At 49.7% G+C, this 27952-nt stretch overlaps 1 protein-coding gene across 1 annotated transcript in view; it reads right to left on the bottom strand.

Moving 5' to 3' along the window:
- The window catches only part of LOC142911325 (3'-5' RNA helicase YTHDC2-like), a 168901-nt gene that overhangs the window by 5236 nt on the left and 135713 nt on the right, over positions 1–27952 (bottom strand). Inside the window, exons 12-23 of the mRNA XM_076060316.1 lie at positions 22026–22204; positions 20921–21017; positions 19749–19836; positions 16753–16833; positions 15559–15641; positions 14625–14730; positions 12487–12606; positions 11374–11646; positions 9322–9448; positions 3035–3243; positions 2160–2535; positions 359–480 (exon numbers count right to left, since the gene is read on the bottom strand). Coding sequence (XP_075916431.1) covers positions 359–480; positions 2160–2535; positions 3035–3243; positions 9322–9448; positions 11374–11646; positions 12487–12606; positions 14625–14730; positions 15559–15641; positions 16753–16833; positions 19749–19836; positions 20921–21017; positions 22026–22204 — 1861 coding nt within the window. The remainder of the gene's footprint in view (positions 1–358; positions 481–2159; positions 2536–3034; positions 3244–9321; positions 9449–11373; positions 11647–12486; positions 12607–14624; positions 14731–15558; positions 15642–16752; positions 16834–19748; positions 19837–20920; positions 21018–22025; positions 22205–27952) is intronic.

Here is a 27952-nt window from a genome sequence, read left to right as displayed (position 1 = left end):
CTGTTCAGAAAGCAGAGGGAGGGCTTGGGGCAGGAGCGTTACCACGGTTAAGAAGCGAAGATGAACGGTCAGGAATGATAACGGAGCGGGAGCCAAGGGACGCGGACGTGTCCGAGAGCACGTCCACCGCGCAGACGGAGCGATGAGAGTTTGCGTCCAGCTGCGGAACGGGTTGTTGTTGTTCTTGTTGCACTGCACGATTGAGAGAGGTGGTGGTGGCGGCGGCGGTGGCGGCATGGGGAGGCTTTCATCCAGCAGTGACAAAAGCCAACTCTACACATTCACCATCCAGCAGTGGATACGACCATGGCTGATGACGACGACGACGACAATGGTGGCAGGTGGCGGCGTCACTCACCTCGGGGTCCAACTTGAAGTTGATCCACTCGTCTAGATGCAGAACGGCCGTGTTCACCTCCTCCTCCTCCTCCCCCTCCTCCTCAATCTCGTTGTCGCCGCTATCGGGGGGAATCCCCTCCACTGCACACGCACACGCACAAGTTCACGCAAGACGCGGTCACCGTAGCAGCCGTGACCACTGGCCCGTGACCACTGAGCCGTGACCACCGGCCCGAGACCACCGGCTCATAAACACCGAGCCGTGACCTGCACACGAGCCAAATTCATCGGCATCATCGATGTAAACACTATAAATTTAAAACTCATTTCTTTCGAACTGCTTTTTGTGTTTTAGTTTATTGTCGTTCCTCCGCACCTCCGATTAAGCACGGTTGGCTACGCTAGGTACAGTGCGAAATAAGTTCAACATACCTATACACTACTTTTATTTTAGCCGGTATTAAGGTCCCACTGAGCTGTGTAGCTCTTTTTCAGATGCAACCTGGCCACAAATGATAGCTCAACAGTGGCTTGACATGTGGACATTTACAGCAGCCAAATAAATTTTGATTTAAAGCTTTCGTGACTGCAGGGATTCATATTCTTGGTTCTTTCGGTAAAGTCACGAGGGGGTTCTTTCTGGCTGGTAACATTTCAAAACAACTTGACCCTCGTCTGTAGCAACATCAAACAGGTTAGCCCTGTCACAAAGATTTGTGTCGAGCATTTGGCTGCTAAACATCGGTGATGAATATTCTGAACCAATCCCCCGGACTCCCGTTGGGTCGACTCAGCCTGAAATGAGCGCCTTGTCCCGCGTGCAAACATCCTTGGGGTGCGGTGGTGGCCCACACCTCCCCTATCTTGAGCCACGTCAACCACAATCGACGATCGCTGAGAGCACTCTCCACAACAGTTTCTCTTAGAATTTTTGACTTGAAACTTTCGTGACTCGCAGAGATTCATATTCTTGGTTCTTTCGGTAAAGTAACGTAAAAAAAAAATGTTGATTAAAAAGTTTCTACATCACTATACCTCCTTTGCCAGTACCAAAATGTAATAATAGGGTTTTTCCCCTTTTTTCTGGCAAAAAAGGTTTCAGTTTTGCTGCCAGAAAACAGGGTAAAAACCCTATTATAATATTTTGGTACTGACAAAGGAGGTCTAATGATGTAGATGCTCACCCCGAGCCCTCATTAATTTGATAGTGCATTGTCTTTGAGCTGAACGCCTTGTGGCGTCATCTGGTCGAGCACCAATTGGGTCGAGGCTCAAAAGAAAGCCGTCCCTTGGTGTGGACCAATCAGTTTCAAGGACAATGCATCATATTATCATAGTAGTTTTTTTGTTTGCATTTCGACTGCAGGTATTGCGGTTAATGCAGTAACATGCATCCTTGTAAAAAGGTTTCAGTTTTTTTGCCAGAAAAAAAGGGGAAAAACCCTACTATTAAAAAGTTTCTGTAGAACACAGGAGATGTTTGTCTTAGGTGGTATTAGCGAGGAGCGGCAGTGTAGCGGTCAGCAGGCTGCACTGCAAAACCCGGCGACCCGAGTTCGATTCTGGCTCACGGCCACCGGTGACGATTATCTGAACCGCTCCTGGGCCTCCCCTATGTCGACCCTAGGTCGACTCAGCCTCAAAGGAGCACCAGGCGCAGTGTGCAAACATCACCACTGGGGACAGAAAGGTGGCCTCACGTGGCGCTGGCCACCCACCCTGGCGGCCTTCATCGCCACTTGCTAACAACACTTGCCCCAAAGGTATCTTGAGGCTATACGGGGTATATCTGCCTTAGTCTGGCGGTGCAAAGTGTTTACGGTGAAGGTGGAGCGGCGGTGGCTGTTGTTGGCAGTGGCGATCGGTGGCGGTGTCTATCGATGGTGGTGGCATTTGGCGGCCGGCATCGTTGGTAGCGGCGGCGGCGGCGGCCGCAGAAGCGCCGGCCGCGTCGTCGGCGTCGTCGCCGTCGCCGTCGCCGGCGGCACCGGCCGCGGCGTTCGCGCCGTGCGTCGGTGACGGTCCCCGGAGGGCGGAGGCGGCGAGGCGAGGGGGGGCCCCGGCGAACAGAGCCACCGCCACGGGGCTCACGGCCGTGACGCAGCGAGCGATTGGCAGGCGGTGCACTCGCGTCATCTCGCCGAACACGAGCCAGTCGGTGGGAAGCGCCGCCACCCCCTGTGGAACGCCCTCCTGCTGCGAGGGGGGGAGGACCGCGCACGATAAGGGAGACACGGGGAGGTGAGAGCGGGCATGGGGGGTGGGAAAGCAGAGACGGCCGATGTTCAAGACGTCGTGTGTTCGCGAACGGCGACGTCTCATCGGTTACTCCAATACCGTCTCATCCGCCTGTTGACCTTTGTGAAGCAGCATCCCTTGCAACAACTTCAAACGATGCTTCCAATTGGCTCTCGTCAACTTTGCGTGCCATTTGACTGAATGATGATACCCCCGCTTACGGCGACTGTTTCAGTTTCATTTTGATTTAAAGCTTTCGCGACTGCGGCGATTCATATTCTTGGTTCTTTTGGTAAAATCACCACCGCGTAGAAGGGAAACGATAAAATAATAAAAATGTAAAACAATAAAATTCTCACGACGTTTCGACTGCAACACAAGCAATCATCACAGACACACGCACGCACGCACACGCACACACACGCGCACATACGGACACGTGCACGCACGGTGGTACCTTATTGAAGACGCACTGGTCGAGCACGCAGGAGGAAGGGTGGAGGTGCACCTTACGCTCCAGCCTCGTGGTGAGCGTTTGAGTGGTGCGATCCACGTGGATCACGTTGGGGTAGAGCCCCGCCACCAGCGCCGCCTTCACCGCCGGCCACTTCTCCGAGTTCGTGTTGAGGTCGCGGATGTCGCCCACGCCTCTCGGCCGCACGAAACCTGGCGCGCGATTATTATTATTGTTGTTGTTGTTAGTGGTGTGACTGTCAGTGACGCTGGTTTACACAGGAAAGATAACCGTGTTTTAAAACGTAACTGTAAAATAATTTACATTTTACCAGTTGAGGCCCCACTGAACCACGTAGCTATTTTTCAGAGGCAACCTGGACACAAATGATAGCGCAACAGTGGCTTATCATCACGCGGAGATTTAAAGCAGTAGCAAAAATACTCTAAACGTGTGCCATTTCATGGGACATCGTTTGGCAGTACCAAAATATGAGAAGAGGTTTTTTTTAATCATGTCACTGCATTAACCACAATGCTTGTGGTCAGAATGCAAACATTGGTGTGGACCAATCGGTTTCTAGGACAATGCATATATTCTTCGACCACATCAATTCCATACACCCAGCCATCAGATTTACCATGGAGGTCGAAAAAGATGGCAAGCGACCTTTTTTGGATGTCTTAATTAAAAGGAGACATGATGGTTCAATGAGCCACTCTGTCTACAGGAAAGCTACCCATACAGATGCTTACTAGAAACCGGATTCCCACCACCATCCACACAGAAGAATTCTCTCATCAAGACTCTGTACCATAGAGCCCAATGCATATCCGACCAGGAACACATTACCAGTGAACTCAAGCACGTACACCAGGCTCTCAGGGCTAATGGTTACTCCGACTACACAATCCGCAAAGCCATTACTCCAGTCATGAAGAAGGATCCTCTTGTGGAGCCACTCAAAACCATCACCTAACCCTACATTGCAGGGGTCACTAAAAAGATCTCCAAAATCCTGAATAAACACAAGATCCAGGTCCGATTCAACACAGTACATAAAATCCGTGATTTAGTTCCATCTGTAAAAGATGCTGTTCCAGACATACAGTACCCGGGCATTTACAAACTAAAGTGCCTCTGTGGTAGTAGCTACATTGGAGAAACCAAACGACATATCTCGGACCGCATCCGCGAACATAAAGCAGACTTGAAACACGGTAGGACGAACTCCTCTGCCGTGGCAGATCACTGTTATAATTCAGTGGGCTCACATGACATTGACTTCTCCAAGACGGAGGTTCTTTGCAAACCAACCGGCTACCATGAGAGATTCGTTCATGAGGCCATTCACATATACAAGCACAGAGACAATTTCAACCGAGAAGATGGATTCTGGCTTAGTAACCATTGGAAAGATGTTTTAAATCATTTCTGTTCTTAATTAATTGTATTTTACGATGACCTTCAGACCGCAGCTCTTTCGCCAGCATTGACTCTTAATACCTCTCACACCACGGTTAATGGTATGGTTTACAACATGGAGTATAATAGCGCCTCGCAGCTGTCTCTCTCCCCCTCCTCTGTTCCGACCATGGATGAACTCGTCCGTCTGAACGGGGCCGGTAGCTATCCGTGTTGCTAAAGTTGAGGGTAGGAATCCACCCATTTTTTTCGCCATATAGCATTGTGATATATAACGACTTATTGTTGGTAGCTTAGCTGATTGGAGAATATAGAGTTTATTGATAACATTAAGGTAATTTATATTTTAGTTTTTTATTGGTTCCCTATATAGTACTGTGAATAGCTCAGATGTGTCTCTCTCCCCCTCCTCTGTTCCGACCATGGATGAACTCGTCCGTCTGAACGGGGCCGGTAGCTATCCGTGTTGCTAAAGTTGAGGGTAAGAATCCACCCATTTTTTCGCCATATGGCATTGTGATATATAACGACTTATTGTTGGTAGCTTAGCTGATTGGAGAATATAGAGTTTATTGATAACATTAAGGTAATTTATATTTTAGTTTTTTATTGGTTCACTATATAGTACTGTGAATAGCTCAGATGTGTAGGCCTTGACTTCAACATAGTCATTTCTGTGACCAGTCACTAGCTAATCACTCAGTTATTTCAATGCTAAATTCGCCTAGTTATTTCAATGCTAAATTCTCCTGTTTGATTTGTACTAAGTGCCTCGGTGAATGTGTATGCTCTGACTTTAACGTAGCTATTTCTGTGACCAGTTACAAGCTAATCACTCAGCTATTTCAATGCTAAATTCTATGCTAATTCCTTTGTCAAGGGGTGCCTCTGCGGATGTGTATGCTTTAACTTAGCTATTTCAATGCTAAATTCTATGCTAATTCCTTTGTCAAGGGGTGCCTCTGCGGATGTGTATGATTTAACTTTTAACATAGCTATTTCTGTGACCAGTCACAAGCTAATCACTCAGCCTTTTCAATGCTAAATTATATGCTAATTCCTTTGTCAAGACGCTTTGTTTCCTCTCACACAGCTTAAAGGTCGTGATCTGAACGTGGCTCTTTCACTCCAGCGCTGTCCTACCAGACAGTCTCGTCCGTTCACCTGATGAAGGCCGCTTGTGTTGTGGCCGAAACGTCGTGAGAATATTATTGTGTTATTTTATTTTATCAATTTATTATTTTATTCTCATTCTACGTGACTTTACCGAAAGAACCAAAGAAGATGAATCATTGCAGTCACGAAAGCTTTAAATCGAAATTTAATGCATATATTATCAGAGTGTGTTTTTTGTTTGCATTTTGACTGCAGGTATTGTGGTCAACGCAAACATGACTCCTTGTCATAAAAAGGTGTCAGTTTTGTTGCCAGATAAAAGGGTAAAAAAACAATGATCAACCATAAGACAATTTAGATTAAAGTTATCAGGCCAACTCCGCACTTTCGCGAGAAACATGGCTTCACCAATGATCTTAACACCTGTTGTTGTTGCCAGAAAAAATGGGAAAACAAATTCTGACACGTGTGACATTGATTCTCAAGGTGGAGGGAGGACCCGGAGAAAAATCCACGTGACCACGGAGAGAGAGACACGCAAACTCCAAATATACAGCAGCAGGCGTCAGGGTCGGGATCGAACCCACGACCTCCTGTGTACCAAGCGAGGTCGTTAACATTTTCCCACCATGGCACAGAAGGGTCCTGCATAGTTTTTGTGGTAGAGGTGCGATGATGTTGCCGCTCCGTGTGTGTGATCCCAATTGAGTAATTTATAGATAATTGTTTTACAGCATTGGGATGTTTGACCAATACCAGTTACATTTTATGCTAATATTTATTTACATACTATCAATGGCAGAGCCAGGCTCTTCAGGAAGGTGGGGGCAACCCCTCCAGCAATTAAAAATTGTCCCTTGCTCTTTATTCGACGCGTGTGCGGTGATCGAGGGGTGAATTTGAACCCCGTTTTGTGATCAGCATCGCGCTCGCTGAAGGTGTTGATGCCTTCAGCGAAGTCGTGTCCTGCATATACGCAACCGCGCACAATTCTGTGAGTCGCTTATAACCGCTTTGCCGTTACTTATTGCCAATTGTGGACTCAGACTATTGTCCTATCATCTCATAGAGTCCCTGGCACGTAGTAATAATATGGGTGTTGCAAAATGCCGATTTATTACCAATAAACCCCAATGATCCGATCGAAATTAAGGGATTTCGATCGGATCATTGGCTGGGCACGTGCCACCCCCCCCCCCCCCCCCCCCCCCCCCCCACTGGCTCCGCCAGTGCTTACTATGGGATGAAATCAGAGAAACCAGAGGAAACTGTACAAACATATAAACTGCACACAGAAAGTCGCCAAAATCAGAAATCGAACCCAGACCCTGTTTGCTGTGATGCACAAGTGTTGACACTGTAGTGTGTGGCTGCCAACCTGCCGGGAGAGTTAGTGCAGAATTCTCAACAATAAGAAGAGACGAACCACAAATATATTCCGAGGTTTTTTTCCCCTTAAATCAATCCTCAATATCATTCCCATCGTGCCAAAAGCATCGTGACGTGAGATGCGTCATCCTTTCAGAGGTCTCTCAACCATCCGTGATGGAGAGCGACCAACGGAGGCGGATATCGTAGAGCTACTACAGAGCTCCCGTTCAAGTGACCTCCAGTTGACACGTCGCTCTGTTGTATGAGACTAATATTAGTTGCATGACGGTCAAACTGAAAAATGTTAAATTATCAGAGCTGGAATCTTAGCAAAATTATGTGCAGAAGCAAATTTAATAGGATTTCTTTTGTGTGCGGTCATTTGGTGACCTGGCCGAGACCGTAAACTTGCTACACTTAAGAAGCCGGTTTAATCATAACTCAGTGTCTGTGAGGCTAGGGATCTCTTTGTAATGTCTATGGGTCTCTGTAAATCTATGGGTCTCGATGCGAGTCATGAGTAGCTGGGATGAGACCTTCAGCTACCTTACACTTGAGCACCCGGCATTGTTACAACTCAGTCCCTGTGACACTATGGATCTCAATATAATGTCTGCAGAGTCTCCGTACATTTATGGGTCTCTATGTGAGTCTATTGGTCTCTGTGTGAGTCTGTGGGTCTCTGTGTGAGTCTATGGGTCACTATGTGAGTCTATGTGTCTCTATGTGAGTCTATGGGTCTCTATGTGAGTCTATGGGTCTCTATCTGAGTCTATGGGTCTCTATGTGAGTCTATGGGTCTCTATGTGAGTCTATGGGTCTCTATGTGAGTATTTGAGTCTCTATGTGAGTCTATGGGTCTTTATGTGAGTCTATGGGTCTCTATGTGAGTCTATGGGTCTCTATCTGAGTCTATGGGTCTCTATGTGAGTCTATGTGTCTCTATGTGAGTCTATGGGTCTCTATGTGAGTAAATGGGTCTCTATCTGAGTCTATGGGTCTCTATGTGAGTCTATGGGTCTCTATGTGAGTCTATGGGTCTCTATGTGAGTATTTGAGTCTCTATGTGAGTCTATGGGTCTTTATGTGAGTCTATGGGTCTCTATGTGAGTCTATGGGTCTCTATCTGAGTCTATGGGTCTCTATGTGAATCTATGGGTCCCTATGTGAGTCTATGGGTCCCCATGTGAGTCTATGGGTCTCTATGTGAGCATTTGAGTCTCTATGTGAGTCTATGGGTCTTTATGTGAGTCTATGGGTCCCTATGTGAGTCTATGGTTCTCTATGTGAGTCTATGGGTCTCTATGTGAGTATTTGAGTCTCTATGTGAGTCTATGGGTCACTATGTGAGTCTATGTGTCTCTATGTGAGTCTATGGGTCTCTATGTGAGTCTATGGGTCTCTATGTGAGTCTATGGGTCTCTATGTGAGTCTATGGGTCCCTATGTCAGTCTATGGGTCTCTATGTGAGTCTATGGGTCCCTGTGTGAGTCTATGGGTCTCTATGTGAGTCTATGGGTCCCTGTGTGAGTTTATGGGTCTCTATGTGAGTCTATGGGTCCCTGTGTGAGTTTATGGGTACCTATGTGAGTCTATGTGAGTCTATGGGTCTCTATGTGAGTCTATGGGTCTCTATGTGAGTCTATGGGTCTCTTTGTGAGTCTATGGGTCTCTATGTGAGACTATGGGTCTCTATGTGAGTCTATGTGTCTCCATGTGAGTCTATGGGTCTCTATGTGAGTCTATGGGTCTCTATGCGAGTATTTGAGTCTCTATGTGAGTCTATGGATCTCTATGTGAGACTATGGGTCTCTATGTGAGTCTATGTGTCTCCATGTGAGTCTATGGGTCTCTATGTGAGTCTATGGGTCTCTATGTGAGTCTATGGGTCTCTATGTGAGTCTATGGGTCTCTATGTGAGTCTATGGGTCTCTATGTGAGTCTATGGGTCTCTATGTGAGTCTATCGGTCTCTATGTGAGTCTATGGGTCTCTATGTGAGTATTTGAGTCTCTATGTGAGTCTATGGGTCTTTATGTGAGTCTATGTGTCTCTGTGTGAGTCTATGGGTCCCTATGTGAGACTATGGGTCTCTATGTGAGTCTATGGGTCTCTATGTGAGTATTTGAGTCTCTATGTGAGTCTATGGGTCACTGTGAGTCTATGTGTCTCTATGTGAGTCTATGGGTCTCTATGTGAGTCTATGGGTCTCAATGTGAGTCTATGGGTCTCTATGTGAGTCTATGGGTCTCTACGCTAGTCATTAGTAGCCCAGTTTCATCGCAGACGGGAAGCCGAAACCTGGTACCCCAGGATTACAGCGGCCGCCGGCTGGGCGCCCGCTGAAACTTTCCCGGCCGACCCGGCCGCTCGCCCTACCGGACGCGCGCAGATGACCCAACAGCCGCGTCCTCATGCCGACGATCATCTCCATGGTGCCCCGGCTCAGGAAGCTTCGCTCGCAGAAGGAGCGCTCCGAGCCTCCGGCGCACGCCTTCTGCCACGCCTGGCAGGACGGAGACGCAGACAGCGCAATGGAAATAAACTTTTCAAAGAGGCGGCGGTGACGTGGCCCGGCAGGAGATGCAGCAGAGGTTCACGGTTCGAATCTGGCGGGCCGGCCCTGGTTTTTTTGGTTGCGGGATGTTAACTACCTCGCCTGGTATACGGGATGTCGTGAGTTTTATCCTGACCCCCGACGCCCGCTGCACACGTGGAGTTTGCATATTCTCCCCGTGGTCACGTGGATGTTTCTCCGTTTTTTTTCCCTCTCCGCATTCAGAAACGTGCGTTTCAGAAGTATTTGGCTGCGTTAAATTTCCACGCGATAAGCCACTTCATTGGGCTATCGTCTGTCGGCCAGGTCGCTTCTGAAAAAGAGCCACGTAGCTCGGTGGCCCTCGCTTGATAAAATAATAAAAAAAATTGACTGCCTTAGAGTGTTCTTCTTTGGTTCTTTCGGTAAAGTCACGTAGAATGAGAATAAAACAATACATTGATAAAAAAATAACAGGTCCCTGCAGGGTGGGCTGGTAGGACAAGTCTCTGCGCTGTCTATTGCTGATTTTACACCCAACAGCACGAGATTTCACTTCGTTAAAGTATTGAAAGGGGAGGGACGAACGGACGGACGGACGGACACATTAATCTATTGCAGGCTGGTACACTCAGTTTACAACTTCGTTCTTACCAGTATAACACAATAATATTCTCACGACGTTTCGGCCATAACACAAGTGGCCGAAACGTCGTGATAATTTTATTGTTATTTTATTTTATCAATTTATTATTTTATTCTCATTCTACGTGGTGACTTTACCGAAATAACCAAAGAAGATGAATCCTTGCAGTCACGAAAGCTTTAAATAGAAATGCCTTAGAGTGGACGTTACAGATCCTTAAATGCGTCACGCTCCAAAATGTGCCATTTTCAAAATATTACACCGCCACTTGGATCGCACTTTCAGGAGCAAAAAAATCGATGCCCGCTGTAGACGGACGAATGCCCGCGTGCAGGCCCAGGTGCTAAGCCACCTCGTGGTGCCACACAGGGGGTGCCCCTTCGTAGCGCGTCCAGGGTGAGGTGTGATGATGCGTGTCGCCTATCGGTTTCAGTTTCATTTATTTGGTGCAGGCAGGGGAGCCCTGTGAGCCATTCGGCTCTTGAATCGTGGTGCAACGGCAACAAAGCAAAAAAAACGCGAACAAGAAAACATCTTAAAGTGACTACGTGACTCTGTGTGACTTTGTGCAAAACAGAAAATCCAGGAAAAAAACAGCAAAATATTCCAGAAAAAGCACTGTAAACCACCAACGCTGTGTGCAAAAATCCCAGTGGGATGCAAGTCAAACAACAACAACAACAACCACAAGACAACTTAGATTAAGGCCATCAGTCGAACTCCGTACTACAACAAACAAACATGGCCCAAACCAAAAAACGCAGTGGGCTTCGACGACAAATTATATCCAGAAAAATGTATATTTTTTTTGGGTTAGATCACGCAAATATAAATGTGTCGTTAAACCCGCCACCGCCCGACACGGCCAATAAGTAAGGTTTGTTTGTGCTTGAATTTTAAATGTGGTGGGTTTACTCTCCCAACACACCGGTGTGCTGAAGACGAAACTCATTCTGTTGATGTGACAAACCTCACTAATTGGCTGCGTCGGGTGGTGGCGATTTAACGACACAACATTTATATTTACTGCGATATAACCGACAACAAAAAACCTTTATTATGGATGTCGCTTATCACGTGGAAAGTGCTCTCCGAAATGCCACAGTGTGACGGAGTGGCGCTCGATGAAATGCAAATCACTATTATTGTTGTTACTACCAGTCTCACAGACCGACCGACCTGCCAAACATACCCCTCCCTCCCTCCCTCCCGCCCACGCGACAACTGCAACCTGCGTCAGTCACCCCACCTGGAATGCCCGGAGCAGGGCCATGTGATCGCTGAACGTGAAGGCGGCGAGATTCTTGCGCGAGAAGGCGGCGGCGCGTCTGTGCGCCGGCTGGCCGGGCGGCGCGAAGGGGTCGCGGCAGGCGAGCGAGCAGGCGATGGTGAGCACCGGGTCGAGGCACTTGAGCACGACGCCGTGCAGCACCATCTTGCTCAGGTGAGGCTCCGCGGGCAGGTCCAGCAGGCGATGACCCAGCTCCGTCAGGTCCTCCCGGTCGTCCATCGCGTCGATCGCCTGCGAGCACGAACACGCTCGCGCGTTCCTGGGTTGATGCCTTCGCGTCGTCGTCAGCCACGGCGCTTTGGGGGTCTGGCCCCCGTGACGCTTCACGCGGCCTTAGAGAGCACGCGGGCCCGGCGCGAGCGCCGCGGTGATGTCGCCGCCGCTCGGCGGCGAACGGCGGTCATCGTCGAGTTTTGATTCCCGCTCGAGGCCAACGCCGCCGACGATTATCTGAACCGATCCTAAAATGGCCTGCCTTTAATGAGTACCACCAGGTGCGGTGTGTGTAAACATTACCACTCGGGGAGACAGAGATGATGGCCGGCTGCGGTGCTGGCAACCCACCCACCCCCGGTGCGTGCGGCGCCGGCCTTCGTGCACGCTCGCTACCGGCACCTTGCCCCCGAAACGTCTGACAAGGCTACGTGGGGGATATTTGTCTCTGTGCCGTGAGCTCGCTTTGCGTTACGAACCCAGCGACCCGGGGTTTTTGTTTTTCTCCGTCGTACGTATATTGTTGCGACTCAATTGGTTTTTGGGTCAGGCCGCGTGAATTTCCACGCACACACACACACACACGCACGCACACACACGCACGCACACACGCACACACACAGACACACAGACACACACACACAGACACAAACACACACACACACACAAACACACACGCACACACACACACACACGCACACACACGCACACGCACACACACGCACGCACACACGCACACACACAGACACACAGACACACACACACAGACACAAACACACACGCACACACACACACACATACACACACACACACGCGCACACACGCGCACGCACACGCACGCACACCACCGCACCGCACCTTGAGGATCTGCAGGGCGTTGCGGACGATGAGATTGGGCGGGGGATCCGGAGCCTTGGCCAGGAACTCGGCGACCGGCATGCAGGCCGGCGCCAGCAACCTGGTGTGCAGGCACAGCTCCTGCAGCAGCAGTGGCAGCGGCAGAGGTGGTGCAGGTGATCCCCCACCCACAAAATAAATATCACCGTGATGGCACCCCCCCTCCCGTTGATCCTCTTTTTCTATTCTTTAAAAGCGTTGTAATAATAATAACAACAACAACAGTATCCTATGACGCTACACATTAGTTATTTATGAGGACCGAATCGCTTATTACAGCCACTACCAAGAAAATGAAAACCCGATTACCAAGAAAAAAAATCTCAAATGAATAAACGAATTAATGATTCTCGATTTGAGGCTTTCGTGACTGCAGGAATCCACAGTGTTTGGTTCTTTTGGTAAAACATCACGATGTTTCGATCGCAACACAGCAAGCGAAAAAAAACAATCCAGCAGTGGAACAGCTGAACCAGCGAGAGAGCTGTCACAGCAACAAGAGGCCAGGACCCTGGACCAGCCTTCCAGCCCTTTTGAGGGCTAAGGCTCGCCATACCCGGCGGTCAGGACCCACCGGGGCCAGCGGTGGGTCAGATAGCCTCCCCTAGGTCCAAGCCGGAGGACTCTAGGCTAGGATAGCGGTAGACGTGTGAGTCCCGCCAAGTCCGGAGGCTGTACCTCCTTAGGTATCAAGGAGGTTAGCGGTAGACGTGCAAGTCCCGCCAAGCTAGGAGGTTAGCGGTAGACGTGCGAGTCCCGCCAAGCTAGGAGGCTGTACCTCCCTAGGGTATCGGGTGAGGGGACAGAATATCCCTCTGTGTGTGTTAAGGATTGTGTAAGGAACAGTTACAATAAACAGAGTGTGCCTCCTGAGAAGTTTACTCGTCTTTACAACACTACATATTTGCGGTCTACACTACGGAGCCGCCGTTGACCCTGGCTATTGACCGAGCAACGCAACAGGTTCCTACCAGCTCCCTCCGCAGGAGAATGTTTTATATTCTGGAAAAATCTATTCCGGCAAAATTGCCCGATGATGCGGGGACGTAATTGCCGGCAAAACGTTGTACTGCTGAAATCGTAATTGTTGCGGATTCACTCTCCAACACTGCCGGTGGTGCCGAAGTAGTAAACTGATTGGCGCGTTTTGTTGACATGACAAAACCTTGCTGGCTGGAGGGGTTGTACGACAACGCGTCGCTGTTGTGCTCACGTGTCGACCTGAACCATTCATGATGGATCATCACCCACCGTACACAACGCAAGCCGTTTCCTACACTCACGTCACACGCGTCACAAGACGTGGCGCATTCCGGGGCACTCTTGGTCAGGGGCTATGATGCTGCTGATGACGATGATGAAGTTGGCGACGATGAAGTTGGCGATGATGATAAATTTTGGCGATGATGAAGATGGCGATGATTATAAATATTGGCGATGATGAAGATGGCGATGATGATAAATATTGGCGATTATGAAGATGGTGATGATGATAAATATTGGCGATGATGAAGATGGCGATGATGATAATAAATATTGGCGATGATGAAGATGGCGATGATGATAAATATTGGCGATGATGATAAATTTTGGCGATGATGATAAATATTGGCGATGATGAAGATGGCGATGATAAATATTGGCGATGATGAAGATGGCGATGATAAATATTGGCGATGATGAAGATGGCGATGATGATAAATATTGGCGATGATGAAGATGGCGATGATGATAATAAATATTGACGATGATGAATATTGACGATGATGAACGTCTATCCCTGGGATACTGAAGAGAGGCACAGTGAGCCAGAGCGTCACACCGCTGACGGTGTCCACCGGCCGTGGCTTCGTGAGGATCGTCGAAAAATCTCTTCAGAACGGGGGCCAACGTCAGCCTGAAGGCCCTCGACGGCACGCGACGGCGCCCCCCTCACCCCCCCTCCCCGGGGGTGTTCGCTGTGAGCGCTGCGAGCGCTTCGTATTCATCAGTTGCGCCGGGCGAGTATTTGTTGGTGGTCTGCGACTCGCCGCGCCGTCTGGAACGCGCTCTTACCCTCGCGCGCCTTCTGGCTGCCCGTTGGCCCGCGTCGTCCGTACCTGCAGCGGCTCTCGAAGCAGCTCGGGGGCCTGGAACTCCGGCATGTTCCGGAAGCGCACCTTGCTGAACAGGTGGAAGCAGATGCCGGGGCGACACCTCCCAGCCCTGCCCCGACACAAAAAACGCAAAGAAGACGAGAGAGAGAGAGAGAATTCCCCCCGCGTGTGTGTTTATATCCCAGGCACTCGTTGTCGTTTCTTCCACAAATCGCGCCGTGGACGCGTCCCACGGGACCGGTGCCTCCGTCTCTGTCGACGCCGCCGTGTCCCACCGCTCGCGAGCGCAGCAGGTCACGCCAACACGAAGATTCCCCAACTGAGTCGCAAAGCACGGCGACGAAAAACCCCAGGTCGCTCGGTTCGTGGCGTGTCGTGTCCTCGTGACAGAAATGTAAACATCCTGCCCCCCCCCCCCCCGTACGGCCTTTAACAGACCGCGGGAACAAGCGCCGCTAGCGGGGCACCTACGAAGGGCCCGGCATTGCGGCTCAGGGGGAGGCGGGTGGCCGACGCCACGCCCGGCGCAGGAACGGTTTAGATGACCGTCGCCGCGGTTGACCGCGAGCGGGAATCGAACCAGGGTGGCCGGGTTCGTAGCGCAGCGTAGTGCTAAACCCCGACACTACGACGCATTCACTCACTCACTCACCCACTCACCTCACTAACAACGCTCACCCACTTTGCTTCTCCCCTTGCACTTTTTCGCTACAGAATTCACACTCCCATCATCTCTTTTGCCCCGACGCGCTTACAGCCGGGGAACTATGCAAACGGTCGTGTTGGGAGCTACCGACAGCCCACTCGGTGACGAGTCACCTTGTACCAGATGAGATGACGTCGAGAGACGATGCATTTATGTACGTGTGTATAGTTGACATTCTCTCGCTAATCGGAGGTGCCAACAGTGTTGATGCACGCCCGTGAAAACCCATACCTGCCGCTCCTCTGGAGGCTGCTGGCCTGGGAAATCCAGACCGTCTTGAGCATGGTGGCCGAGGCGAGCGCGTCGTACGATTTCTGCAGGGCAGGACGGACGCACGGTCACCCAACCAGCGGCCAAACATTACCACCCCCGCTTATCTCTCCGAAAATTATAGCCATCATTTATTATTTTGCTTGTTCACCCGGGGGGGAATCGCCACCCAGTCTCATAAAACTCTTTGTCTCAGGAGGGTCCTGCTAAGTATTCGCAATAGGGGGGGGGGTGGGGGGGGTGGGACGATATTGCTACCCCAATTTGAGTAGTTTAACACGTGGGCTTTCGCGACCAATATTATTTCCTTGTTATATCGGAAAAAATCAGACTTCCTACCAGACAGTCTCGTCCCCTTCACCTGATGAAGGCCGCTTGTGTTGTGGCCGAAACGTCGTGTTAGAATATTATTATTGTGTTATTTTATTTTATCAATTTATTATTTTATTCTCATTCTACGTGGTGGTGACTTTACCGAAAGAACCAAAGAAGATGAATCATTGCAGTCACGAAAGCTTTAAATCGAAATTTAAATCCAAAAAACCTTATTATGAACCCAATTGAGTAATAATCTGCACTGGCTGGGGGGAGGAGGAGGGGGGGGGGTGATATTAAAAAAATGGCCGGTGAAGCCGGTACACAATGGCCTACTCATCTCGAATGACGTCACGGGGTCTTTAACATTCCACCGAAGCAGACGCACGCGCAGTGGAAACGTATCGGATCGTTAAAACATTCGCGGCGATAGCCAGGGTGGCGCCTGCCGGATTCGAACCGTGAACCTCTTGCTGCTAGCGGCGAATGGGCTAGCCGGCGCACGGCAGCGTGACCGCCCCCCAAGTGAAAAAAAATTGTCTTCCACGAAACCGGTCCCTGGTGCCAAAAATGTTGAGGCTGCTGCTGTACAAGATGCAGCAGCAGCAGCAGACACTCAGCATGAACAGAATATTATAAATACATTTTTTAAAATAATTAGCTAAATGAACAAAAAATGTAATAAGCGGAAGCGTATAAATAGGTCTTGAGGGGCATCTAAAAAAATGTACACAGATTCAGGGATCCCTGATATCTCGTGGAAGAGCGTTCCGTCGCTGATGCGCGCGTGTGTGCGCGTGTGTGTGCGTGCACGCGCTCTCTGCACGCGTGTGTCAGCACCTCCTTCACTTTCCCCGAGTCGATCACGAACACCACGTCGTTCAACGCGATGCCGCCCTCCGCTATATTCGTCGACAGGATCTTGCGACGGGGTTTGGGGGTTAAAACAGAAAATGAAAAGGGACAGAGCGAGCTGTGACCGCCTCCAGCCCGCACGCACACACACATACACACACACACACATACACACACATACACACACATACACACACACATACACACATACACATACACACACACACACATACACACACATACACACACACATACACACACACACACGCACATACACACATACACACACATACACACATACACACACACACGCACACACACACACATACATACACACACATACACACACACACACATACACACACACATACACACGCACACGCACAAACACACACACACACACGCACACACACACACACGCACACACACGCACACGTTCATCACCGTGAAAACAATCTTCTAAATCTAGACAGGATCGCCGCACCGCCGAACAAAATGGTCCCGTGGTTCAGTTTGCAAGCACGAGTTCACGTTTCGAAGTCGATGTTAGAAACATTTATGTTTCACGGAATGCGGTTCGTAAGTGCGGGTGTTCGTAAGTGCGGATATTCGTCAATGTGGGGTGTTCCTAAGTGCGGATGTTTGTAGGTCGAGGACCGCCCGTAATGAAAAACTATCATTTTAACCAAACTGTTGTTATACACAGTATCTGTTGTTTTAAATCTAAATTTAATTCTCGTTTTTTTTTTTACAAACGCATGTTGTCCAATTAGTGCGGTTGGCTACGTATGGCGCGAAAGAAGTTCAACATCTATGACACCTACATTTTGATTTAAAGCTTCCGTGACTGCAGGGATTCATATTCTTGGTTCTTTCGGTAAAGTAATGTAGAAGGGAAACAATTGAATAATAAAAATATAAAACGATAAAATTCTCACGACGTTTCGACTGCAACACAAGCAATCATCATCAGGTGTGAAAACCACAACAAGAAAATTTGAAAAAAGTGGCGTATTTTTTAACGTTAGCACCACGGAGAGCGATTTGACAAGTTTCTTCAGATGGACGAGTCCATCTATGTTCGGAAAAGAGGAGGGGAGACGAAAAATAATGGATGCGGTCTAACACCTGCTTAAGAAGTCAGGAGTCAGGTGACTCGGTTATTCTGACGAAGACTTCATGGATTTGCACGTACAGGGCATTGCTTAGAAGCCTCAGCAACTCACAGCGGCCGACATCGCATTTCATCTCAATCGTTCCAAAGTCCTGCTGAGATGTAGCCAAGGGACCCCCCCCCCGGTGGCAGCTGTCCACTTGTGGCTCAAGGTGTACGCTGGGGCGTACCGAAAAACGGAAATTTGTATATACCAGTTAAGCGGCGATGTTGCTTCGCGTTCTTCATTCCAAAATTAAGCAGTCTGTGAGTTAATGAATCTACCCCAACTGCACGCACGCAAATAAAACAAATCAGTTCAACAAACTTTGAACAGACTTTGAACATTCGAGCTCAATGTGTTATTATTATTATTTACGCTGCTTTACCCTGGAAAGGCCTCGCTGGCTTTCTCCACTGTCGTTCGTGAGCGTTTCTGCAGTAGGGGCGCGATGTCGCCGCCGCCGCTGTGCGCAATTCCAATTGAATCGTTCGCAAGGTTAATTTTTGTTGCAAGCGTTTGGATGTTTGCCCAATACCGGTAACACAGTGTGCAGGTTATCGATTCTAGATTCGAAGCTTTCGTGGACTGCAAGGATCCACACTCTTTGGTTCTATTCGGTAAAAGTCACGTTAAAAAAAACAACAAAAAATTAAAAGAAAATTTCACGACGTTTCGGGCCACAACACAAGTGGCCCTCATCAGGTGAAGGGAGCAGACTGTCTAGAGGACACCGCTGACAACACAAGTGGCCCTCATCAGGTGAAGGGAGCAGACTGTCTAGAGGACACCGCTGACAACACAAGTGGCCCTCATCAGGTGAAGGGAGCAGACTCTCTAGAGGTCACCGCTGACAACACAAGTGGCCCTCATCAGGTGAAGGGAGCAGACTGTCTAGAGGACACCGCTGACAACACAAGTGGCCCTCATCAGGTGAAGGGAGCAGACTGTCTAGAGGACACCGCTGACAACACAAGTGGCCCTCATCAGGTGAAGGGAGCAGACTCTCTAGAGGTCACCGCTGACAACACAAGTGGCCCTCATCAGGTGAAGGGAGCAGACTGTCTAGAGGACACCGCTGACAACACAAGTGGCCCTCATCAGGTGAAGGGAGCAGACTGTCTAGAGGACACCGGTGTACAACACAAGTGGCCCTCATCAGGTGAAGGGAGCAGACTGTCTAGAGGACACCGCTGACAACACAAGTGGCCCTCATCAGGTGAAGGGAGCAGACTCTCTAGAGGACACCGCTGACAACAAGTGTTTGGATGTTTGCCCAATACCGGTAACACGGTGTGCAGGTTATCGATTCTAGATTTAAAGCTTTCGTGACTGCAAGGATCCATACTCTTTGGTTCTATTCGGTAAAGTCGCGTTAAAAAACAACAACAAAAAATTAAAATAAAAATTCACGACGTTTCGGGCCACAACACAAGTGGCCCTCATCAGGTGAAGGGAGCAGACTGTCTAGAGGACACCGCTGACCTCTAGACAGTCTGCTCCCTTCACCTGATGAAGGCCACTTGTGTTGTGGGCCGAAACGTCGTGAATTTTTTATTATTTTTTGTTGTTGTTTTTTTTAACGTGGCTTTACCGAATAGAACCAAAGAGTTTGGTGTGCAAGTTTTTTTGTTGTTTTTGCTACGGGAGAAAAGCCTCCGACAACCCGGAGGAAACCCAATGCACGACCGGGGGTTGAGTCGGGAGTCGAACCCAGGCTCTTCTCGCTGTGAGGCACGCGCGTTACCGCCGTCCTGCTCCCACCCCGGTGGACCAACATGGGAGCGACCAAGGCTAGAAGAGGAGACAACATTATAAAATACGCACAATTTTGCGGGTTCCCGGCGGCACGCTCCTGAGAACTCTCCTCTGGTCACACGTCTGCATGTTGGAGTGGAGGGTGAACACGTGGTACCTGCCACAACAAGCGACAGAGCTCTTTAGCGCCGACCGGCGGCCGACGAGTAGCGGCTCAAGCGGGGCGGGCCGCTGGATTCCCAAAACGTGAACCTCTGCAAACGAGCGGTGAGCTGCTGGGCGACGTCTAAACTAAACTATTTTTTTTATTTCACCAGGCAAGGCCCACTGAGCTTATGCAGCTCTTACTTAAAAGCAAAGGGCAGCTCGGCAAAGTGGCTTATCGCGCGGGAACACGCTGCGGCCAAATGCTCCGAACGCGTGACGGTGATTTTAAACGCGGAGGGAAAAACCGGAGGACCCCGGAGAAAATTCCACGCGACCACGCGGAAGAGAGAGACACACGCAGACTCCAAATACGCAGCAGGGGTCACAAGGTCGGCATCGAACCCACGACCTCCTGCATTCACGAGGCCAGGGAGGTGAACGTCGCACCCTCCTACCCGCTCCATCTTATTTCGTAATACGCGCAATTTGCAAATGCAAGAAGCCGGGTCAAGGCAGCGAATCAAGTGAACAATTTACCCCTTTCAGTGGGGACCAGTCTGGTTTGGGGCAGCGGGACTGCTCCCCATCTTTCTACCCTCTTGCTTTTCACAACCGGTTTAGTTGACGTTGACGGTGTGTACTACGCGCGTCGCAGTGAGACGCGACGGGCCCCGTTCTTTGCCTCGATGATAAAAAAAAAATGTCCACGAGCAATCTGACCAATGGGACGCAACTAGGAGCGTTCTCGAGCAGAGTTCTTCGGTAAAATATCACGGACGGAGCTGAACGGAAGAAGGGTCTCGCGGTCGCCGAGAGAGTTGAGAGAAATGTTTCCGCGTGCGAGGTGGCAACCTTCACAAGGCGCTCACAGTCAGAAAACGACGACGATGACGATCGCCGTCGTCAAGGGCCCCTCGTACGCACGGTACGAGCGCCAATGGCCATGCGTGCAGGCGGGCGGCTAACAGGGCCAAAAAACGCCGCCGAGCTGTATGTAGGACACGAGCCCGTACCTCCTCCCAGACGCGTACGCACGCACGTCCGCAGCGGCAGGCCACCCATCAGAGTCGGGAAGGTGGGTAAAGCGTACTCACTTGTGGCTCTGCCACGCAAATCTTTTGTCGTCCCAGAGAATGAGGTCCCGCAGCGCGATGATCTCATCGTAGCCCGGCAGAAAAATCAGCACAGCTCCTGAACAACAGCAGCACCAGCAGCACCAACAACAAACATCAGCAAAGAGCTCAACGGTATTTGTTTAAAGCTCTATCAGCTGAGGTTGAAAGAGTCAATGCACAAGTTCTCTCTGTCTGTCTGTCATTTGAAGGCGTGATTACTCTTGAAAAGTCTATTCAGTACGTGGCCATCAAACATGAAATAGGCGACGTTTCAGGCAACAGCTCTTCTTCATAACACGTGAACATGAATTGATCCAAGTGCTGGCTTGGATCCGCCGCTGCCTGGGGAACCACAGCACTTCCTTTCTCCAGCTATACAGCAGAGATGTTCTCCAACTGCATGCCGGTGTTATGATGATTATTTGTAGACTTTAAAAACACCCTTGCAAATTGCTTCTCTGGGATTATACAAAGCGGTGATCATTGCCTCTTGTTGGCCAGACTAATGCCCCGCTTACAGGCCAGGTGCCGTGTCACCTCGTGGCGCACAGGGACAGCTGCCACTGGTGGGGGGGGGTTGCCCTTTCAAAAGTCTTGTTGAGATGTCACCAGTGAAAAGTGCAAATCGCTCCGAGACGCTCGCAGCGTGATGGAGGGCAGTTGTGTCAACAGCAAATCATTCCCATCATAATAATAACGATCACCGCCACCACCACCACCATCATCATCATCATCGCCGCCGCCATCATCATCATCACCACTGTCACCACCGTCACCATCACCACCATCATCACCACCACCATCATCACCACCACCATCACCACCACCATCATCACCACCACCACCATCATCACCACCATCACCACCACCATCATCACCATCACCACCATCATCACCACCACCATCACCACCACCATCATCACCACCACCACCACCATCATCACCATCACCATCACCACCGTCACCACCGTCACCACCACCACCACCATCACCACCACCATCACCACCACCACCATCACCACCACCATCATCACCATCACCATCGCCGCCGTCGTCCGGCCGGGGCGCGGTGGATGGCACCCACCATCGCTGGGGCTCTGGCAGATCTGGTTGAGGAGGTGCAGGATGAGATCGAGGTCCACCTTGTCGTCGTCGTCCAAGGTGTGGTGGTAGACGCCGAGCAGCTCACGGCACTCGGGGCTAAGCTCGGTGCTGGCGTTCGCCAGCTTGCTCTGGTCAGGCCCGGGCTCGCCTACCGAAGCCCTGGGGGATCGGGCGAGAAAAAACAGGGTGGTGAATTCAACTAAAAGTATTTTTTGTATTTTACCAGGCAAGGCCCACTGAGCTACATTGCTCTTTTTCGATAGCGACCCGGCCACAAATGATAGCTCAACGAAGCGGCTTATCACATGGAAATGTACAGCAGACGAACACTCTAACACGCATGCTTCTAAAAATGTGGAGGGAAACACCGAAGGACCCGGAGAAAAATCCAGGTGACCACGGGGAGAGCATATACAGCAGGCGTCAGGGTCAGGATTGAATCCACGACCTCCTGTATATCAGGCGAGGTAGTTAACATCTCCTAGCCACCGTGGCGCCTCACACTGCTGGGTGGACAGAGGCAGTGAGAGAGGTTTAAGAGCGTTGGCCACATATTAATAATAAGCCATGATCGATCTACAACTGGATCAGGGACATCCCAAGCTGTCACCATCCCTCATGGTCCTGCAATGCAAGAATCTATCCAGGCACCTGCAAATTACTGATTTAATCTCCACGGTGAATGTGTATCTTGGCCGGTCGTGTTCTCATCTTCATCCTGCCCAAGCCCACTCATTAAAAAAGTAGTCAAATCACGTCTCAAACTCGTGTAAACCTTTTTAACAATAAATACAATTTCTAACATTGATTTTCAGTGCCGGACGGAACATCTGACATGGCGACAGTGTGGTGAAAATTAGCCCTTGTGCAAGTGCCAGGTAAATCCCGACCGTGACGTGTTGTATATTTGGAGTCTACACGTTCTCCCCGTGGTCGCGTGGATTTGTCTCCGGGGTAAAATGTTGCATCGTGAGGTTGTGAGAGACTTGTCTCCGGGGTAGAATGTTGCATCGTGAGGTTGTGAGAGATTTGTCTCCGGGGTAAAATGTTGCATCGTGAGGTTGTGAGAGACTTGTCTCAGGGGTAAAATGTTGCATCGTGAGGTTGTGAGAGACTTGTCTCAGGGGTAGAATGTTGCATCGTGAGGTTGTGAGAGACTTGTCTCTGTGGTAGATTGTTGCATCGTGAGGTTGTGAGAGACTTGTCTTGGGGTTAGATTGTTGCATCGTGAGGTTGTGAGAGACTTGTCCTATGGGTAGATTGTTGCATCGTGAGGTTGTGAGAGACTTGTCTCAGGGGTAGATTGTTGCATCATGACGTTGTGAAAGACTTGTCTCTGGGGTAGAATGTTGCATCGTGAGGTTGTGAGAGACTTGTCTCTGGGGTAGATTGTTGCATCGTGAGGTTGTGAGAGACTTGTGTCCGGGGTAGATTGTTGCATCGTGAGGTTGTGAGAGACTTGTCTCTGGGGTAGATTGTTGCATCGAGAGGTTGTGAGAGACTTGTCTCTGGGGTAGAATGTTGCATCGTGAGGTTGTGAGAAACTTGTCTCTGGGGTAGATTGTTGCATCGTGAGGTTGTGAGAGACTTGTCTCCGGGGTTAGATTGTTGCATCGTGAGGTTCTGAGAGACTTGTCTCTGGGGTAGATTGTTGCATCGTGAGGTTGTGAGAGACTTGTCTCCGGGGTAGATTGTTGCATCGTGAGGTTGTGAGAGACTTGTCTCTGGGGTTAGAATGTTGCATCGTGAGGTTGTGAGAGACTTGTCTCTGGGGTAGATTGTTGCATCGTCAGGTTGTGAGAGACTTGTCTCTGGGGTAGAATGTTGCATCGTGAGGTTTTGAGAGACTTGTCTCTGCGGTAGATTGTTGCATCGTGAGGTTGTGAGAGACTTGTCTTGGGGTTAGATTGTTGCATCGTGAGGTTGTGAGAGACTTGTCCTATGGGTAGATTGTTGCATCGTGAGGTTGTGAGAGACTTGTCTCTGGGGTAGAATGTTGCATCGTGAGGTTGTGAGAGACTTGTCTCAGGGGTAGATTGTTGCATCGTGAAGCTGTGAGAGACTTGTCTCCGGGATTGAATGTTGCATCGTGAGGTTGTGAGAGATTTGTCTCCGGGGTTAGATTGTTGCATCGTGAGGTTGTGCGAGACTTGTCTCAGGGTTAGATTGTTGCATCGTGAGGTTCTGAGAGACTTGTCTATGGGGTAGAATGTTGCATCGTGAGGTTGTGAGAGACTTGTCTCCTGAGGTAGATTGTTACATCGTGAGGTTGTGAGAGGTTTGTCTCATGGGTAGATTGTTGCATTGTGAGGTTGTGAGAGACTTGTCTCAGGGGTAGAATGTTGCATCGTGAGGTTGTGAGAGACTTGTCTCTGTGGTAGATTGTTGCATCGTGAGGTTCTGAGAGACTTGTCTCTGGGGTAGATTGTTGCATCGTGAGGTTGTGAGAGACTTGCCTCAGGGGTAGAATGTTGCATCGTGAGTTTGTGAGAGGTTTGTCTCAGGGGTAGATTGTTGCATCGTGAGGTTGTGAGAGAGTTGTCTCAGGGGTAGATTGTTGCATCGTGAGGTTGTGCGAGACTTGTCTCAGGGTTAGATTGTTGCATCGTGAGGTTCTGAGAGACTTGTCTATGGGGTAGAATGTTGCATCGTGAGGTTGTGAGAGACTTGTCTCAGGGGAAGATTGTTGCATCGTGAGGTTGTGAGAGACTTGTCTCCTGGGGTAGATTGTTGCATTGTGAGGTTGTGAGAGACTTGTCTCTGGACTAGATTTTTGCATCGTGAGGTTGTGAGAGACTTGTCTCAGGGGTAGATTGTTGCATCGTGAGGTTGTGCGAGACTTGTCTCAGGGTTAGATTGTTGCATCGTGAGGTTCTGAGAGACTTGTCTATGGGGTAGAATGTTGCATCGTGAGGTTGTGAGAGACTTGTCTCAGGGGAAGATTGTTGCATCGTGAGGTTGTGAGAGGTTTGTCTCTGTGGTAGATTGTTGCATCGTGAGATTCTGAGAGACTTGTCTCCGGGGTAGATTGTTGCATCGTGAGGTTCTGAGAGACTTGTCTCCGGGGCAGATTGTTGCATCGTGAGGTTGTGAGAGACTTGTCTCAGGGTTAGATTGTTGCATCGTGAAGTTGTGAGAGACTTGTCTCCGGGGTTAGATTGTTGCATCGTGAGGTTGTGAGAGACTTGTCTCCGGGGTAGATTGTTGCATGGTGAGGTTGTGAGAGACTTGTCTCTGGGGTAGATTGTTGCATCGTGAGATTGTGAGAGACTTGTCTCAGGGGTAGATTGTTGCATCGTGAGGTTGTGAGAGACTTGTCTCTGGGGTAGAATGTTGCATCGTGAGGTTGTGAGAGACTTGTCTCCGGGGTAGATTGTTGCATCGTGAGGTTGTGAGAGACTTGTCTCAGGGGTAGAATGTTGCATCGTGAGGTTGTGAGAGACTTGTCTCTGGGGTAGATTGTTGCATCGTGAGGTTCTGAGAGACTTGTCTCCGGGGCAGATTGTTGCATCGTGAGGTTGCGAGAGACTTGTCTCTGGGGTTAGATTGTTGCATCGTGAGGTTGTGAGACTTGTCTCCGGGGTAGATTGTTGCATCGTGAGGTTGTGAGAGACTTGTCTCAGGGGTAGATTGTTGCATCGTGAGGTTGTGAGAGACTTGTCTCCGGGGCAGATTGTTGCATCGTGAGGTTGTGAGAGACTTGTCTCCGGGGCAGATTGTTGCATCGTGAGGTTGTGAGAGACTTGTCTCTGGGGTAGATTGTTGCATCGTGAGGTTGTGAGAGACTTGTCTCAGGGTAGATTGTTGCATCGTGAGGTTCTGAGAGACTTGTCTCTGTGGTAGATTGTTGCATCGTGAGGTTCTGAGAGACTTGTCTCTGGGGTAGATTGTTGCATCGTGAGGTTGTGAGAGACTTGTCTATGGGGTTAGATTGTTGCATCGTGAGGTTGTGAGAGACTTGTCTCCGGGGTAGATTGTTGCATCGTGAGGTTGTGAGAGACTTGTCTCTGGGGTAGATTGTTGCATCGTGAGATTGTGAGAGACTTGTCTCAGGGGTAGATTGTTGCATCGTGAGGTTGTGAGAGACTTGTCTCTGGGGTAGAATGTTGCATCGTGAGGTTGTGAGAGACTTGTCTCCGGGGTAGATTGTTGCATCGTGAGGTTGTGAGAGACTTGTCTCAGGGGTAGATTGTTGCATCGTGAGGTTGTGAGAGACTTGTCTCTGGGGTAGATTGTTGCATCGTGAGGTTCTGAGAGACTTGTCTCTGGGGTAGATTGTTGCATCGTGAGGTTGTGAGAGACTTGTCTCCTGGGGTAGATTGTTGCATCGTGAGTTTGTGAGAGGTTTGTCTCAGGGGTAGATTGTTGCATCGTGAGGTTGTGAGAGACTTGTCTCCGGGATTGAATGTTGCATCGTGAGGTTGTGAGAGATTTGTCTCCGGGGTTAGATTGTTGCATCGTGAGGTTGTGCGAGACTTGTCTCAGGGTTAGATTGTTGCATCGTGAGGTTCTGAGAGACTTGTCTATGGGGTAGAATGTTGCATCGTGAGGTTGTGAGAGACTTGTCTCTGGGGTTAGATTGTTGCATCGTGAGGTTGTGAGAGACTTGTCTCCGGGATTAGATTGTTGCATCGTGAGGTTGTAAGAGAGTTGTCTCAGGGGTAGAATGTTGCATCGTGAGGTTGTGAGAGACTTGTCTCTGGGGTAGAATGTTGCATCGTGAGGTTGTGAGAGACTTGTCTCTGGGGTAGAATGTTGCATCGTGAGGTTGTGAGAGACTTGTCTCCGGGGTAGATTGTTGCATCGTGAGGTTCTGAGAGACTTGTCTCAGGGGTAGAATGTTGCATCGTGAGGTTGTGAGAGACTTGTCTCTGGGGTTAGATTGTTACATCGTGAGGTTCTGAGAGACTTGTCTCCGGGGCAGATTGTTGCATCGTGAGGTTGTGAGAGACTTGTCCTCGGGGTAGATTGTTGCATCGTGAGGTTGTGAGAGACTTGTCTCAGGGTTAGATTGTTGCATCGTGAAGTTGTGAGAGACTTGTCTCCGGGGTTAGATTGTTGCATCGTGAGGTTGTGAGAGACTTGTCTCCGGGGTAGATTGTTGCATCGTGAGGTTGTGAGAGACTTGTCTCTGGGGTAGAATGTTGCATCGTGAGATTGTGAGAGACTTGTCTCAGGGGTAGATTGTTGCATCGTGAGGTTGTGAGAGACTTGTCTCTGGGGTAGAATGTTGCATCGTGAGGTTGTGAGAGACTTGTCTCCGGGGTAGATTGTTGCATCGTGAGGTTGTGAGAGACTTGTCTCAGGGGTAGAATGTTGCATCGTGAGGTTGTGAGAGACTTGTCTCTGGGGTAGATTGTTGCATCGTGAGGTTCTGAGAGACTTGTCTCCGGGGCAGATTGTTGCATCGTGAGGTTGCGAGAGACTTGTCTCTGGGGTTAGATTGTTGCATCGTGAGGTTGTGAGAGACTTGTCTCCGGGGTAGATTGTTGCATCGTGAGGTTGTGAGAGACTTGTCTCCGGGGCAGATTGTTGCATCGTGAGGTTGTGAGAGACTTGTCTCCGGGGCAGATTGTTGCATCGTGAGGTTGTGAGAGACTTGTCTCTGGGGTAGATTGTTGCATCGTGAGGTTGTGAGAGACTTGTCTCAGGGTAGATTGTTGCATCGTGAGGTTCTGAGAGACTTGTCTCTGTGGTAGATTGTTGCATCGTGAGGTTCTGAGAGACTTGTCTCTGGGGTAGATTGTTGCATCGTGAGGTTGTGAGAGACTTGTCTATGGGGTTAGATTGTTGCATCGTGAGGTTGTGAGAGACTTGTCTCTGGGGTAGAATGTTGCATCGTGAGGTTCTGAGAGGCTTGTCTCTGGGGTAGATTGTTGCATCGTGAGGTTGTGAGAGACTTGTCTC

This window comes from Petromyzon marinus, unplaced genomic scaffold (genome assembly GCF_048934315.1).
Source record: "Petromyzon marinus isolate PM22_M1 ecotype Great Lakes invasive population unplaced genomic scaffold, UKy_Petmar_22M1.pri1.0 PM_G_Scaffold_18, whole genome shotgun sequence".
Classification (NCBI taxonomy): domain Eukaryota; kingdom Metazoa; phylum Chordata; class Hyperoartia; order Petromyzontiformes; family Petromyzontidae; genus Petromyzon; species Petromyzon marinus.
The sequence above is the reverse complement of the archived record's forward strand: the minus strand, read 5'-3'. Positions and strand labels throughout refer to the sequence as shown.